Source organism: Camellia sinensis, chromosome 13 (assembly GCF_055761805.1).
Source record: "Camellia sinensis isolate YWXY chromosome 13, ASM5576180v1, whole genome shotgun sequence".
NCBI classification, from domain to species: domain Eukaryota; kingdom Viridiplantae; phylum Streptophyta; class Magnoliopsida; order Ericales; family Theaceae; genus Camellia; species Camellia sinensis.
Window position 1 is genome coordinate 136152660 of NC_138973.1, and position 14698 is coordinate 136167357.

General features: G+C 34.1%; 1 protein-coding gene across 1 annotated transcript; it reads right to left on the reverse strand.

The window, feature by feature from the left end:
- Positions 1–8751: 8751 nt before the first annotated feature.
- ARPC3 (actin-related protein C3) lies at positions 8752–14439 on the reverse strand. Its single transcript, XM_028227329.2, has 5 exons — positions 14083–14439; positions 13784–13874; positions 13119–13227; positions 12765–13034; positions 8752–9234 (listed from the first exon to the last, which is right to left on the reverse strand). Exons 2-5 carry the CDS (start codon positions 13784–13786, stop codon positions 9092–9094), a joined length of 525 nt encoding a protein of 174 aa, XP_028083130.2. The 5' UTR covers positions 13787–13874; positions 14083–14439; the 3' UTR covers positions 8752–9091.
- Between the last annotated feature and the right edge of the window lie 259 nt (positions 14440–14698).

Sequence of the window (14698 nt, forward strand, 5' to 3'; positions counted from 1 at the left end):
AAGAGGAGAGTGAGAGGTTTGGAGTGAATTCAACTTGATTTTGTGCATTGGCTTGAAGAATTGGAATATAGGTTGCAAATTAAGCTTCCTCACCTTGTATTGGAGACTTAGGTAAGAGAATTCAACCTCTCATTGTTGTGTTTAAGCTTGTTCTTGCATGGTTTTGAGCAAAGTTAAAGTCTAGAGCCAACATATGGCTCAAATTGTTGAATTAGAGCTCAATTGTTGCATGCATGTGCATATTGATAAGTTTTGAGGTTGTAATTCATCATTCCTCACTTGCATGTCTATATTTTAAGAATAGACCATGAATTCATCATGTTTTTGAAAGAGTTAGCTCATTTGAGCTTGTATTTAAAGCTTTGAAATGGTTTAAATTCATGCATGTTATGTTTGAATTATATTCTTGAAAATTGGTTTGAAATTGAGTTGTTTGGAACACCCTTGGGCTTTGATTTTACAATTGCGCTTTGGAATCATGTTGAACTATGAGTTTTGGGATGTTTTTTGGAAAATTGGCCCAAGAGGATCGAAATTCATGTTTTACAACTTGGTTTTGAGCTTGAGGTTCAAATATGGAATTTCCAGAATTTGGACTCACGCTCGAGCGGGGTGACTAGCGCTCGAGCATGAAATTCGTGCTCCCAGTATTTTGTTCTGTTTTGAAGTCCGCTCAAGCGGAATAATTGACGCTCGAGCGGGACATTGTGTCTTATGCTCGAGCGAGTGTCGAGCGCCCAATCGAGCATGATTTTCACCTATCCAGCACTTTTGACTGTTTTGCAGAAAGCTCGAGCGGGTAAGTATATGCTCGAGCGGAAACCTTTGTCTACATGTCCGCTCAAGCGGAGTAACTTACGCTCGAGCGTGACCCCTGTTTTTTGAAAATGTTTTCTGAGTGCATCTTTGCATCCTCATCCCATCCTAGGCATTCTTAGGCCTAGTTTAAGACATCTTAATGAGGATATAGATGTAGAACACACCGAGGCAAATTAGGGATTAAGTTATTATCTTTCCCAACTGTGTAGCTTGGTGTGTGTTCAATCTGTAACTGTGTAGGGTTGGCGACTGGGGACGCGCTCTAGCTTTACTGTAGCCCAGAATTTTGTGAGTAACAACTGTGTAAAGATATGTTCAAATTGATTATCTTCTGAACAATCGAACTGTACTGCTTTCTGAACTGATACTGTTAATTGAATGAATGCATGTCCTATATTCTGAACTGTATTGTGGCATCCTTAGCAACTACTGTTTACTGTTACTGTTACCGAGATCTCTGTTGGTTCCCTTGTTAGAACCACTACTGTTACTGATTGATGGCCATCATTTATTGCTCGGTCTTTTAAGACCTACTGTTTACTGTACTGTTATGCTAATGGATGTATCACATATGACTGAATGACTGATATACTGAATTGACGAACTGTTTTCATTACTGTACAGACATTCATTCTTAACCTCTTTACGCATGATGTTATTCACTGGGCTTTAACTCACTGTTTATATATATATATGTAGGTGTTCAGGCACCAGATCGGAGCTAGGAGCATGGCTTAGACTCCCCTTTTTGTCAAGCCAACTACTGTGCCTCACTGCGAGGTTCCGAGCCTGCCAAGCCTTGGCTTAGGGGTGTTTTAATTCCCCCTTCTGTCTCTGTAACTGTTTTGTTTACTGTACTGTACTGTTTAATAGGGATTAAGTCCTTGTTCTGAATGACTGTATATATTGTACATACTGTTTTGTCTGACTGTATATATTTGAATGAAAAGTCTTTTTGGCATACAGACTGTCACAGCTCATTGGACATTGTTTATTTACTGTATTGGCTTCCGCCAGGCCCCATAGTAGCACTACTTTGTGTATCTCTTTGAGTCAGTCCAAACCGGTTCAAGTCGGGCAGCCCAATTTCCAAAACCAGCAGAATAATTTTTCTCATGGGTTTTTGGCCCGTTCTGGTTCATTTCAAGGTCGTTTTCAATCGTTAAAAAACTAGAATTTCCAAAATTCTTTTCAAAATTATTCTGCGAATTTTTGTACTGAATTTCCTAAAGACATCATTAGGAAAGAAGGCTATCCAAGAGTATTGCCTAAAGAAACACCGAAACACGAAGCATTTAATAGGTGCAATTTTGTTCCTTGGGCTCGTACCTAGTTTCATAAGACTCACAGGAAAATGATTAGGTTCATAATTCCTAGTCGTATTTACTCTTAGATCTCTAACAATCATTGTATTAGAGGATCAAATCCACTTAGGATTGAAAGGGTCATGGAATTGAGTTCGAGAGTTAATTGGCCATTGGGTTTTCATCACTATTCTTATCCAAGGCAAGAAGAACGAGTTGCTCCACTGAATCGACATTTTACTTATCATAGAGGCCGACTTAACAATTACACGGCTCAAGCTTATTAAAATTGTTATTGTAAGTTATTTTACAATTGTTTAATTGTTTCCACATTTTTATTTTATTTTTAGTGAAACACATTTTATTTAATGGCAATGAAGAGTGCTAAGTGATGTTTCAAGAATTGAGATGCTTAATGCAATTTCCTTTCTTGATAATTAATTATTCCGCGACATTGCTAGAGTTCCAATTAGAATAAGCAGTGATCAAGTGCTCTTCTAATAGGACTTCTAGAAACTCGTAGATCCAATCAATATCTTAGAAACCAAATCTCATGCTCATCTACTGATATAAACATGTTATCACATAGCATAGCAGGTCTACTTCTAATATTATCTAGCGAGATAAACCTATTGTGATAAAAACCACATCCCATGATCCCAAAGTATTCAAACTCGGTAGCTTTGATACCAAGTTGTAACACCCCGAAATAATAGCAACTAATCATCTCATGATATTCAATATAAAGCATAGACATGCAAAATATTAGCCTTTCATTTATGTTCCTTTATCGTACAAAAGATGACATATGCGAGTATACATTCATAAATCCTAGATGCTGAATCTATAACATATACCACATATGAGTGAACTGAAATAAAGGGTGAACAAATAAGTTTATGCCCTAATGGGTACATTTTTCCAAAACATTGGTTACAACAAGATGGATCAAGTCCAAAATAATTAAAAAGCTCGAGGTTTGTACAAAAGATAATTACAACAATAGAAACAAAAAAAGCGTTCAACTCCATGGTTCTCCGAAGCTAAGTCCTTGGTAGAGGTATATCATTAGCATCTGAAAGTTATTTTCTACATAAGGTGAGCTAAAACCCAATAGAGATACTTTAACACTACGTATGAAACTTAACGAAGTCATAAGGTGAATGCATATGCATGTCATTAAACATTATACTTTTCCATCTCAAAACAATGCAATGCCATTATTATTATATTTCAATTCATGAAAATACATTTTTATACAAAAAAATATAGCAGTGGATATAAAACACTGGAAATATCTAGGTACGTGTCTATCAGTAGGCTATATAAGTATTACCAAAGCCATTTTACCGGTACTAACTAGAAGGATCAACACCTAACCATCCATGAATGATAGGAGCTCATGTCCAGCTATGAAATCTACTGAGTTATTAATGTGCTATAATGGGAAATCATCTTTCAAGATAGCCTTGTTCAAATCTCTAAAGTCAACGTAGACTCTGATTCTGTCGTCTTTCTTAAGAACTGAAATTATGTTTGCTAGCCATGTTGGATATTCTGGCACTAACAAAAACCTAGCATTGGTTTGTTTAGTGCTCTATCAGGACGAACACTTCTTAATTTCTAGTTAAATAACTTGGCTTCGAAGCCAAAGAAGAAAGATTCATTGGATTCAAGTCTCTAAAGTCCTGAAAGTCTTTTCACCAAAATCTATCAATCTCCATAAAGCATAAAGCTCAGAGAATCAAATCAAAGTTCGTCATGAAATTCTACAAATTTAGTGTCCTCTTTTACTAGATTGATGAAGAAGCCTGATTTGAAAATAAGTTATCAAACTCTCAAGTCAAAATCCTCTAAATTTGCTATCTTCTTCGTGCTACTTGAAGGAGATTTTGCCGTTCGATTTGGAAACATGCAATCAAGCCATCGAGTCAACTTTTTGTGGGAAGAATCAAATGATTTTTTTTTTAATTAGAAAATTTTATCAAAAATTGTAATCACATTATTTTAAATCAATAAATTTGTATCTCTTACTATAGTTTTTGTCTTTATTTTTTGCAGACATAAAATTTGTGTATACACATATCATTCATTATAAAAATAAATAAATAAATAACAATTAAAGACACTTTTTAATATGTCAGTCTTTTTCTTTCTTGATTTCTTTATACTACCACATCCCTTCTTAGTACAGAAACGGTTGCCAATACGATTAACATAACCACCACAGCAAGCATTGGAAGTTTAACAAGCAAAAAACGCAACCAAAGACATCCGCAATTAAACCACCATTATTTACAATGGATTATTATAAAAAAATCAATTGTCGCTTAACTAAAGATCTATTTGGTCATAATCAAAATAATAACTATAGTAGGTCATAATTAAATTATACACACCACAATAATCATAATAAAATTATAACCAACACCATAATGAATCATAATCATAATCGTAAGCCATAAGGTAATCTTTCTTACTATTCCTTCAGAAAACAAACATATTCATGTTCTTTTTCCCAAAGAAGTCCTGCTCCGACACAGGGCTATTCGGAGCTGAAGGTTAAGGGGTGTTTGGTATGTGTTAAAATAGCATAATATTATTTTAGCATATTATTTTATTTAAGTTATAATCATTTTATTTGAGTCATATTACTTATCTACCATATCACTTTAAACTCAATTCATATTTCACGTTTTTTTCGTAAAAAGTCAAAAAATATACTTATTTAGCATATACTAAACACTCTAAAATTTTGAAATTCGGTCCTTTGTACGCAATTAAAAAAAAAGTATTTATAATTTTTTTTGTCAGTTCACACTCATTCAAATTCTACTTGCATATTGTATTACCAAAATTATATGCTAAATTTAGTTATATAGATCAGTACATGAAGAAATCATTACAAGAATTAAAAAAATAATAATATGGTCTTGATAACACTGAAAAAATATATAATTATTATACCAAATAAAAATTCAACCGTCTACAAAAATTATTAATTAATTAAAGATTATTCCAATCATATTTTTAAATGGAAACTAATTAAGCCTTCATAATCTTTAAAAGACCCTCTAGTTTAGATTGTGAATTTAGCTTAATTAAACAGAATTCTCACTTTTTTGGCCTATCAATACTATTGATAACAGCTAAAATTAGTTAAAGGTAAGGGTGACTCAAACTATATACGAAATTGAGGGTTATGGTTAGCCATTTTTCAATATGAATTCAAATATGATACAACCGGATAACATCAATAATTAATTACACATTTTAATCTTATCTCTGCTAAAAGGTGTCATAACATTTTTTTAATCTTTTTATGTAATTCCATCTAACGACATAAACAAATATGCAAAATATGAATTTAGAAATAATTTTTTTCCTTTAATATACGTATTTTTTGTTACTTATTTAAATGTCAATCTAATAAAAAAATAAATAATAATAATAAGGTATAATTTTTTTTTTAAAATCAAGAAAATATAATTGAGTTGAAATCAAAAACTTTATGAATAGTTTAATTTAATAGAGATTAGTTTTACGAAATTTAACTTATGAGAAAAAATTTAATGTCGCTGTAGATTTAGAATTTTTAAGGGGTATTTTTTTTAAGGTCCCTGATATTATGATTTTATAGTATAAAGGACATCAACTATTTTCATGATGTTTAAGGTCCCTCAATATCAATTCGGAGAAATTTCAATCCAGAGAAAATTCGATCTAGAGAAATTATGGTCCAGAGAAATTCTGCCCAAAGAAATTATGGTCCAGAGAAATTCTCTGAGTTGAAAATGTTGAGAATAGATTGATGACAATTCTGGGAAAGAAATGATTATGAAGGGCAAAGGCTGAATGCTTGTATGATGATGGGGACAATCAAGTAATCAAACCCAACAATCAAAGAGAGAGAGAGAGAGTATGTACAAGCAGTTCAATTTTGACAGTTGGAAGCAAAGCACTAATCCAAAGTTCCAAACACAAACAACTCCTTTTTTTGGAGAATAGGCAAAATATGTCTTCTATTACCTTGGTAGCTGAGAAAGAGAATGCTGGAAAGGAATTTAAATTGGAGAACCAAAAATTTACAAAACTGTTCGAACCAAAGAAACATGCAGTTCTTCCCAGATCAAGTTGATTTGTCTTTTGGATCCTCCTCTCCAATCAGATCGTCGTAAGTAACAGGTACCCTTATTCTATCATGAACAGATGCCCGTTTCCTCTCAGCATCGGGCTGCTCAAGTTGGTTTTGCACATGAGCTTTCGCCCGCCTGCTCTCAGCAACAAGTTACAAAATTCTCTAGTTTGGTTGGACTGAATTTTCTTTGGGTTGAACCCAGAGAAATTTTTCTCTGGGTTGGACGTGTATATAAGAACCAGTTTGTATGTATACTTTTAAAAAACAATTTTGTAAAATTCAAGGATTTATAACAGAGGAGGAATAGTAGGTATAGCATATCAATCAACATAAGAACTGCAAATTTACAAGAGGATTTGAAAGTTTCATGAACATGCATGATAACTAGCTATATCAATATTACCTCTCCAGAGAAATTTTGAAATTTCTCTGGATCCTTTGAATAATTTTTTAATGCAGTACCTAACCGATATAACCACTGTATATAGATGCAGTTGAAGTTCACCAATCCAGAGACACTAGTTAGTCGCAATCTCAAAAGCATACAAAGAGGTTTTCACACAACAAAATCAAAAGACAGGTAAATACATATATTTCTAGTTCAAAGCCCTTCAGGGTGGCTATAATCATCCATTACACTTCAAACAGCCGCAACTCAAGGAAATTGCCCATCTTCTCTATTCCCTCGGCTTCGGCATAGCCTTCTTCACAGTTTCTCTGGTTTGGTTGGTCTGAATTTTCTCTGGGTTGAACCCAGAGAAATTTGAATTTTCTCTGGGTTTGATGTGTATAAAAGAACCAGTTTGTGTGTATCAGAATAATCAGAGGGAGCAGGATTGACTATAGAGGTGAGTAACCTAGACTCCAATGAATTGGATGAATAACCCCCTTTCCGATTCAGGTCTGAAAAAGCAGAATCCCGGGCAATGGAAACAACAGTATTCTGAGGAGGAGTCCCTCCAAGCACAGACAGAAGCATGTGATATTGCACAATCCCCTAATTTAGACAGCAGATCCTTTGACAAACTACATATTTCTGAAGGTGCAATTGTTGGCACTGCCCCTGACAACTCTAGAGGGGAAAAGGCCGATAGTATTCCCCATTCTGGGAAGAATCTGACACTTGAAACACTCTTTGGGTCTGCTTTCATGAAGGAGCTGCAATCAGCCGAAGCACCAGTTTCCATCCAAAGGGGCTCGGTTGGTTCTGCAGGAATCGATATTTCAGAACAGTAAGGACTACCTTTTGGAATCATGGATGACACTCTCTTCCCAACTTCCACCGTTGACGAGGGAGACGAGCTGCGAAGAGAGAGAGAGTTGAGTTCGTCGTAGGATTTGGAGTTGAGGAAGGAGAGCAACTGGTCAAGGGTTGGGGATTTGGAGCCAGCGGTGATCAAGCTTAGGACAACGTGGATGGAGAGGGGATGGGGTGAGGGACCTTAGACTACAAAAGAACGCATTGTGGACCTAATCCATTACTAAAAGTTAGATAGGGACCTTAGACCGATTTCCTCTATTTTTAATTAAGAACAAAAGTTTTTGAGATGACACATTAGCAAGATATTAGTCGGACACTAACAGAAAAAAATAACATGATATTATAACATGAAAAATAAATTAATTGAATTAATGTTGAGGTAATTTTGACACGAATCCAAAATAACACAACACAATGGCCATCCCTAATTAAGGATCCTAAATTTTGTTAAAATTTGGAGGCACAAGACCACCTATATTGCCTCTTCCTCAAGGTCAGCCCTACTCCGACGACCCAATGGGTCACCCCACCTGCAGTGCGTCCCTCCTTAAATTATTTGGTCATGCAATACCTATTGAATATATATAGAAACAAATACATTAAAATATGAGGTAATTATGAAACAGTAGTACTTTAAAAAAATTATTACAGGTACATGAAAAAAGATTATAACTCTAATAATTGATATTTATAAAATTTATCACTTACGTATAATTATTTTTTAAAATTTAAACTGAATTGAACTAAATACAAAGACAAGCCTCGAGTGCACACCAATATTAGATAGTAGTGTTTATGAAATGGAAAGGAATGGATTGAATTGGTTTGATTTTAAAAAAATATGAGACCAAATTGCTCTTTATAGTTTTAAGAAGTTCTCCTACTAAAATCAGACTGTTGAATTAATGTAACCAAATCAAAACCACCAAATCATAGAAATCGATTTAATTCAGTTTGATTCTACAATTTCAGAACCAAAATCAAACTGTCTTCTAAAAAATGAACCAAACCGTGTGATTTGGACCAGATTGAGCAGGTTTTTACCCATTCTACCAATTTTGCAATGCTATTTCATGCCCCATCAGACCTAGAGAGTACTACATTTGGAGATGCAACCACTCCTTCCCAAGAAATGCTGATGCAATCAATTCAATTTCACCGGGGAAGACTAATACAAATATTGTGCCCAGCTAACATTTAGCAATGAAATAAACAATGTCAATTCAAGGTGAAATCAAACAACAGTATGGGCTAATATAATTAGCCAAACATGACGAATCAGACTTTCAAATGTATGATGTATTTTACATACGTTTACATTACACCGCCACAAAAGTCTACCAACACAGGATTTATTCATTAGTGAAGTAAAATACAAGGCAAAACTAGGAGTGAAAACAAAGCTACACAAACCTTCTGTATCCTTCGCCTGCTAAAAAAGCTATAATGCTTCCTTTCGATCTTCAGATCATGTTATCACGAATTTTCTGAAGCCAATTCTTTCCATAATTGTCGAGTGTGGGGTGCCAAAATGGTGATTTTCTGCTGAATGGCCTTGGAATAAGCTCGTCAGGGAACAATGATGTTCATAAATTTTCTCTTGGCGAATGCCAGCCACCATTTATTTGGTGTGCCATTGGGCCTGTATGCAACGCTCAAGAGTCTCCCACTTGTTTCCTCCCTTATCTGTTTCAAGTAATTCCTGAAAAGCTCTGCAACCAATTTTTATTACAGAAAGAAGAGAAGGAAGATTCAAGTTTAGAAGTACTAAAACAGTCACAATGTGTCAGCATGCATAAATATCTAAATGGTACAAAATTAAACAATCTATTCAGCTTTTCTCAACAATTTTTTCATTAAAGATCCTTAAATTGTAAAATTCTGTGTCAACAGCATTTGAAATTTCCTATGCAGGGCTGATTACTGACTGAGTTCTAACCAATTCATTCTACAAGCATCAATACGTATCGAGAACACAAAGTATGTTTATGCATGAAATATTAGGCACATAGGACAAAGAGAGAATAACAACACAAACCAAAACAATGAACTAGGGGTTACATTTATTTATTTGGGTAAATTACAAATACACCCCCTGAAATTTGATTAAAATACGAATCACCCCAGTAGTTCTGGAAATTACATTCCACCCCCTAAGATTTCTAATTTCATAGCAAATCGCCCCTTTTATTAATAAATCATCAAGACAATTAACAGTTTTTAATGATATTAGAAATATGTTTCAATTAATAATTTAGGTAGTTTTATTATTGTATAGGAGAGCAATTATGAATTTCCTTTTTTGAGTTAATTCTGTTAAATAAAAAATTTTGACAATGAGGTATTTATAATTTTTCAAATCACAAGGGGCAATAAATACTTTAACCAAATCTCAGGGGGTATATTTGTAATTTACCCCTTTTTTTATTTTATTATATCAACAACAACAAAGATTTTATTAAGGCACAAAGCCAAAAAAAGACGAGGATAAGGCATTCTCTGCAAAGATAGTAAAAAAGACAGAACAACAAAAGATGAAAATCCAAAAAACAATGAAACCAAAACCAAAAGAAAACACAATGGCGCTACATATCACAAAATGACACACAACCTGCTGCAATAATAATAATAAATAAATAAAAGTGGAATCTCTCGGAGCAAAGGATTCTCCGAGGCCCAAAAAGAAGCTAAGTTTTGCACTCTTTCCCATAAAAAATCTACATCACGAGAAACTTCTTCGAAGATACGCTCATTTCTCTCCAACCAAATGAACTAGAAAATCACAAAGACAACACAAAGACAAAGCACATTGACCCTCTTCGACCTTCCCAATACTCGAAAATCAATTAAAATAATTTGTTCACTTCCTTTTGGGGCCACCCACATCACATTTCCCAAGCAAAACAACCTTTGCCACAAACTCACGGCTACTGAACAGTGCAAAAATAGATGATCCAAAGATTTTCCATTCCTATGACATGTCATGCACCATTGAGGATTTAGATACCCCCCCCCCCCCCCCCCCCAAAAAAAAAAAATCCTTCCAGAATTTGGCGACTTACCCATTACCCACTCTCATAGAAAGGAAACGGGACCAGATTGAATAAATCTGAGAAATTGACTTCCAAGCAGCACGACCTTTACCCCTAGTGACCACCTGTGAGTCCCTGCCATTAACATGAGTTCCATACTTGCTTCTAATAACCGCAAGCCATAATGATGAACTGGGGGTTACATGCACCATTAGCACTGCTGAACTCTGCTGCATGTCAACTACCAAAAGCCAATTGTCCAAAATATCTATGTGCAAACATTCATTTCGATAAAAGAAAAGAATAAATGCCCAAACTTAAAGAAAAAGAGGAAGAAGACAAACCAAAGTGAAGAACACTTGCCAGATTTGCATATTATCTCTCAAAACAAGCCAATTAGGGTCTTTTGTACATCATATTTGAAGGCCAATATAATATTTTAGTTCTAAACATGTTCAAAGCTTTACAAATCATAATCATAGTTTAAGCACCAACACATGAAAAACTACTGAGAATGTCGAAGGAACAACCTCTGCAAATTTTATTTTATTTTATTTTTTCAATTCTTTTAAGTCCTGTAATATGATTTTTCTAGTTCTGTCTATGCTTTCTGGAAAACTATAAAATTATGACAGGGAAAATTGAAGGCTGTTTCATAAAACCACAAAAACCCTGTAAGGAAGTTGCCTCCAGGTTATAGTTGGGAATGCACAAGCAACATTCCACACCAGTTAAGAAGCAGAAATCAGTGTAGAAAATTCTCAAATAGCTAAATCATCATGCCAAAAGTGAAGTAGGTAAGAAAGGGTTGAGGCAGATTGTCCGCAATAAAAGGAGTTGGACATACAATGATGTAAGTTGATCTTCAGCACCCACCCAACCAATAGGCCTTCAATAGCTAAAAGGAGGCTATTGGAATTTTAACTCCAAAAAAGAAAAAAGAAAAAAAAACTACCAAAAAAGTTGGGATTGGCAACATAAAACGCAAAAAATCCTTCCAGTCCCCATGTTCCCCAGGCTAATAAGCTGCAACATTTTAGGTTTCTATCGACCAACCAAACAGAATGAACTTTCATGTTGATGGTCTGTTGTTATCAAAATGCCTTATTAAGAATAGACTTTCATGGGCAAAGGCCAGATGTATATGCCTAAACATACAAAGGTTTGCACTATAATTACCAAAACAAACAGTAATTACACATTTCTATTTTCTAATTTTAAATAAAGTTGCATAAAAAGATAATATTGGAAGAGAAATTTATCGTTAGAAAAATGTTCTACAACAGATTCTCTTCACAAAAAATTACTAACAATTCAAGAAATAAAAAAGGAAGGCACAAATTTGAGAAATTGAAACAACATTTCTCATCACAATGTTATACTAGCACAACAACAAAAAACAATTGAAAGCCAGGGCAAATGAAGCATCGAAATGGAACTATGTACCATTTCGAAGAAAAATCTGGAATGTATTCCAGTGGACACTGTTGTGCAAACAAACAAAAGAATCCTTCTGACATCTCTATCCATATATAAAGTTGAATTCAACAAAACAAGTTTAACAACTTTATTTCAAACTTCTACCTTCAAAACAATCAAGATGAGAGACAGTGAGGGAATTCCAAACACAGAAACCACAAAATTCCTTTAATAGATTGACTAATGTCTCGGATTACTAATGTCTCTAGGCTCTTCATATATCTTATAAAACACCTCTACTGAAGATTTGATTTGCACTAATAATGATTATCAGTGCACTATGAATTACAACACTATGAATCTAAAACTATGACCACAGCAACTTGCTGGACTCCTCATAAATTATTTAAGCAGTAAGAGTATCAATTATACAGCTCATTCTCCCTTGAAAATAATAGCAAGTGCAAGGCAGTCATGAAGTACAAATGAGAAATTACCAATTTGAAAAAAATATCATGATTGCAATTTCAAAATGTTTCCTAAAAATTAAAATTTTGGGAAAATTGCATTTGAATGAGAATAACCTATGTCTGGTGAAAATGAAAGCTGTGATATAGGACACAACTCTTACTTGCTCCGGCTTGCATCTCCACAAAAGTACAATTATTTTAAATTGTTTACATTTAAATGTAATTTTCCCAAAAATTTTCAACCTAGTGAAGATGCAATAGTTGCTAAAAACATAATATAGGACAGATATATATAGATATACATATTTGAAGGAACTTTACCTGATTCTTTACGAGATTGAGGTAGGGCAAAGAGGCCTGGAAAGGGAAAACCAGACTCTCCAGGCACAGGAACATCTTCCAGCCCCAAGTTAATGATTGCCTTGGTTCCTTCTGCCAAAGTTCTGCACCCCTCAAGTCTCTTCAAAGCTACATTGATATAGAATGTTAGGTAGATAAGAAGCTTATCAGCCGAGCTTTTGATATCAAAGTTTCTGAAGAAGACATTGGCACGAAAGAATGTGATTGCCTCATCAACAATATCAGTTCTATCTGCACATAAGCTAAACATGAATCATACATTGAATAAAAATGTAGTTAAAACATGTTTAAAAAATGAAACAATGAAAGTCTAACCTTGATTTGAAACTGGAGCAGGACCCTTTATATGGCTTTTTAGAGGAAGAAGTGGACACCCACAAGCTTTAGTAATTCCTTCCTCATCAACAAAACTAGAGTGGTAAACCTGTAATAGAAACATGATTGGATAAATTACATCATTCATTCCTCAAGTAAAATTTCACTTTGGTCCTTGTAGTTTTAATTGCATCATTTAGACCCCATACTTTCCATCTTGTTTCAATGTGATCCTTTGTCAATTATCATTAATATTTTGAACAGAAAAAAACTTACATGTGAGGGACCAAAGTGAAATTCGGAATCAGTAAAACTTGGGTACCCATAAAATCCTCCACAAACAGGCACAATAATAAACAGCTGTTAATTAAAAATTGCAGAGTTATAAATTAAATAAAAGAAGAAGAAAAAAAAAAGTGTAGCAATTTAAACTCCTTGATAGTTTGAGCTTGAGCAATCAGTAGCTACTTAAAACTGCTTCCCCTGTAGCAAATATATTATCAACAACCTAGACCATTGAAATGTTGACCATGGACCCAGTGTTTCCATCAAAAAATGTATTTGTATTTGCATTTGTTTTGTGGGTATTTTGAAATATTATCCAATCAATCCAAACAAGGAGGAATGGAATTAAAAATCAGCTATATAAAGTTTAGTTCCCATACCATTTTAACACCAGAACAAACTGTCTTCTTATCACAAAAGAATATAAACCAGAATGGTCAGATGATTATTCCAGTGGCAGAGCAAACTTTCCTGTAGAAATCATCAGCACCAAATTGAATCAGAGTTGAGAATGTATAATAGTAATTTCAGATCTATAATGAGTAGAATTATAAATATACATGATAATAAAAAGACAGAGGTCCATTGTGAAACAGGGGCTTAAATCTGCAATATTGACATATTCAATCTTTCGTTGAATCTCTAACTCCAAACACAAGTGAGTAGGAATATTAATTACCTGAATAATTGATTGAAGAATAAGGGAATATGTTCGAATGTCGATCAGATCGAAGATTGGGGGATAGCGGGATCTGGGGGCTTTCCTTTGGGGGCATCGGAAAATGAGAGAGGGATAATTTAATTCCTCAGAAACGGTAGTTGGGATGGCACTTGGCTTAACTTCTCCTCTTTTGGTATACGGTTATGTGGTCTTCGATACTAGTATGATTAATGAAAAAATAATGAAGTAACTGATTATTTATGTTAGATAATTAAGAAACATAAGATACATAATAAATGATGTTCTGCAATGGGTAATACTCTGAAATTATTGTACAATTTTCCCATACATAGCATTGAAATTGTCTCTAGACCCGCCCTATTGGGCTTTATCACTTCACATTATATTTTTTTTAAAAGGATAATTTGGCATGCAAATAAATTATAAAAATATATAGAGTGGAAGTGATTTTGTGATAAAGTGTAAATAAAAGGTTGTGAGGGGTGCAATCCCTCTATATTTGTGTAATTTTTTTTTTCTCCCACTTTAAATGTAATTGCCCCTTTTTTAAAAAAAACAAAAAAACAAAAAATTAAATTCATCCACTAACTCTACGTTTACCAAATCCTAAAAT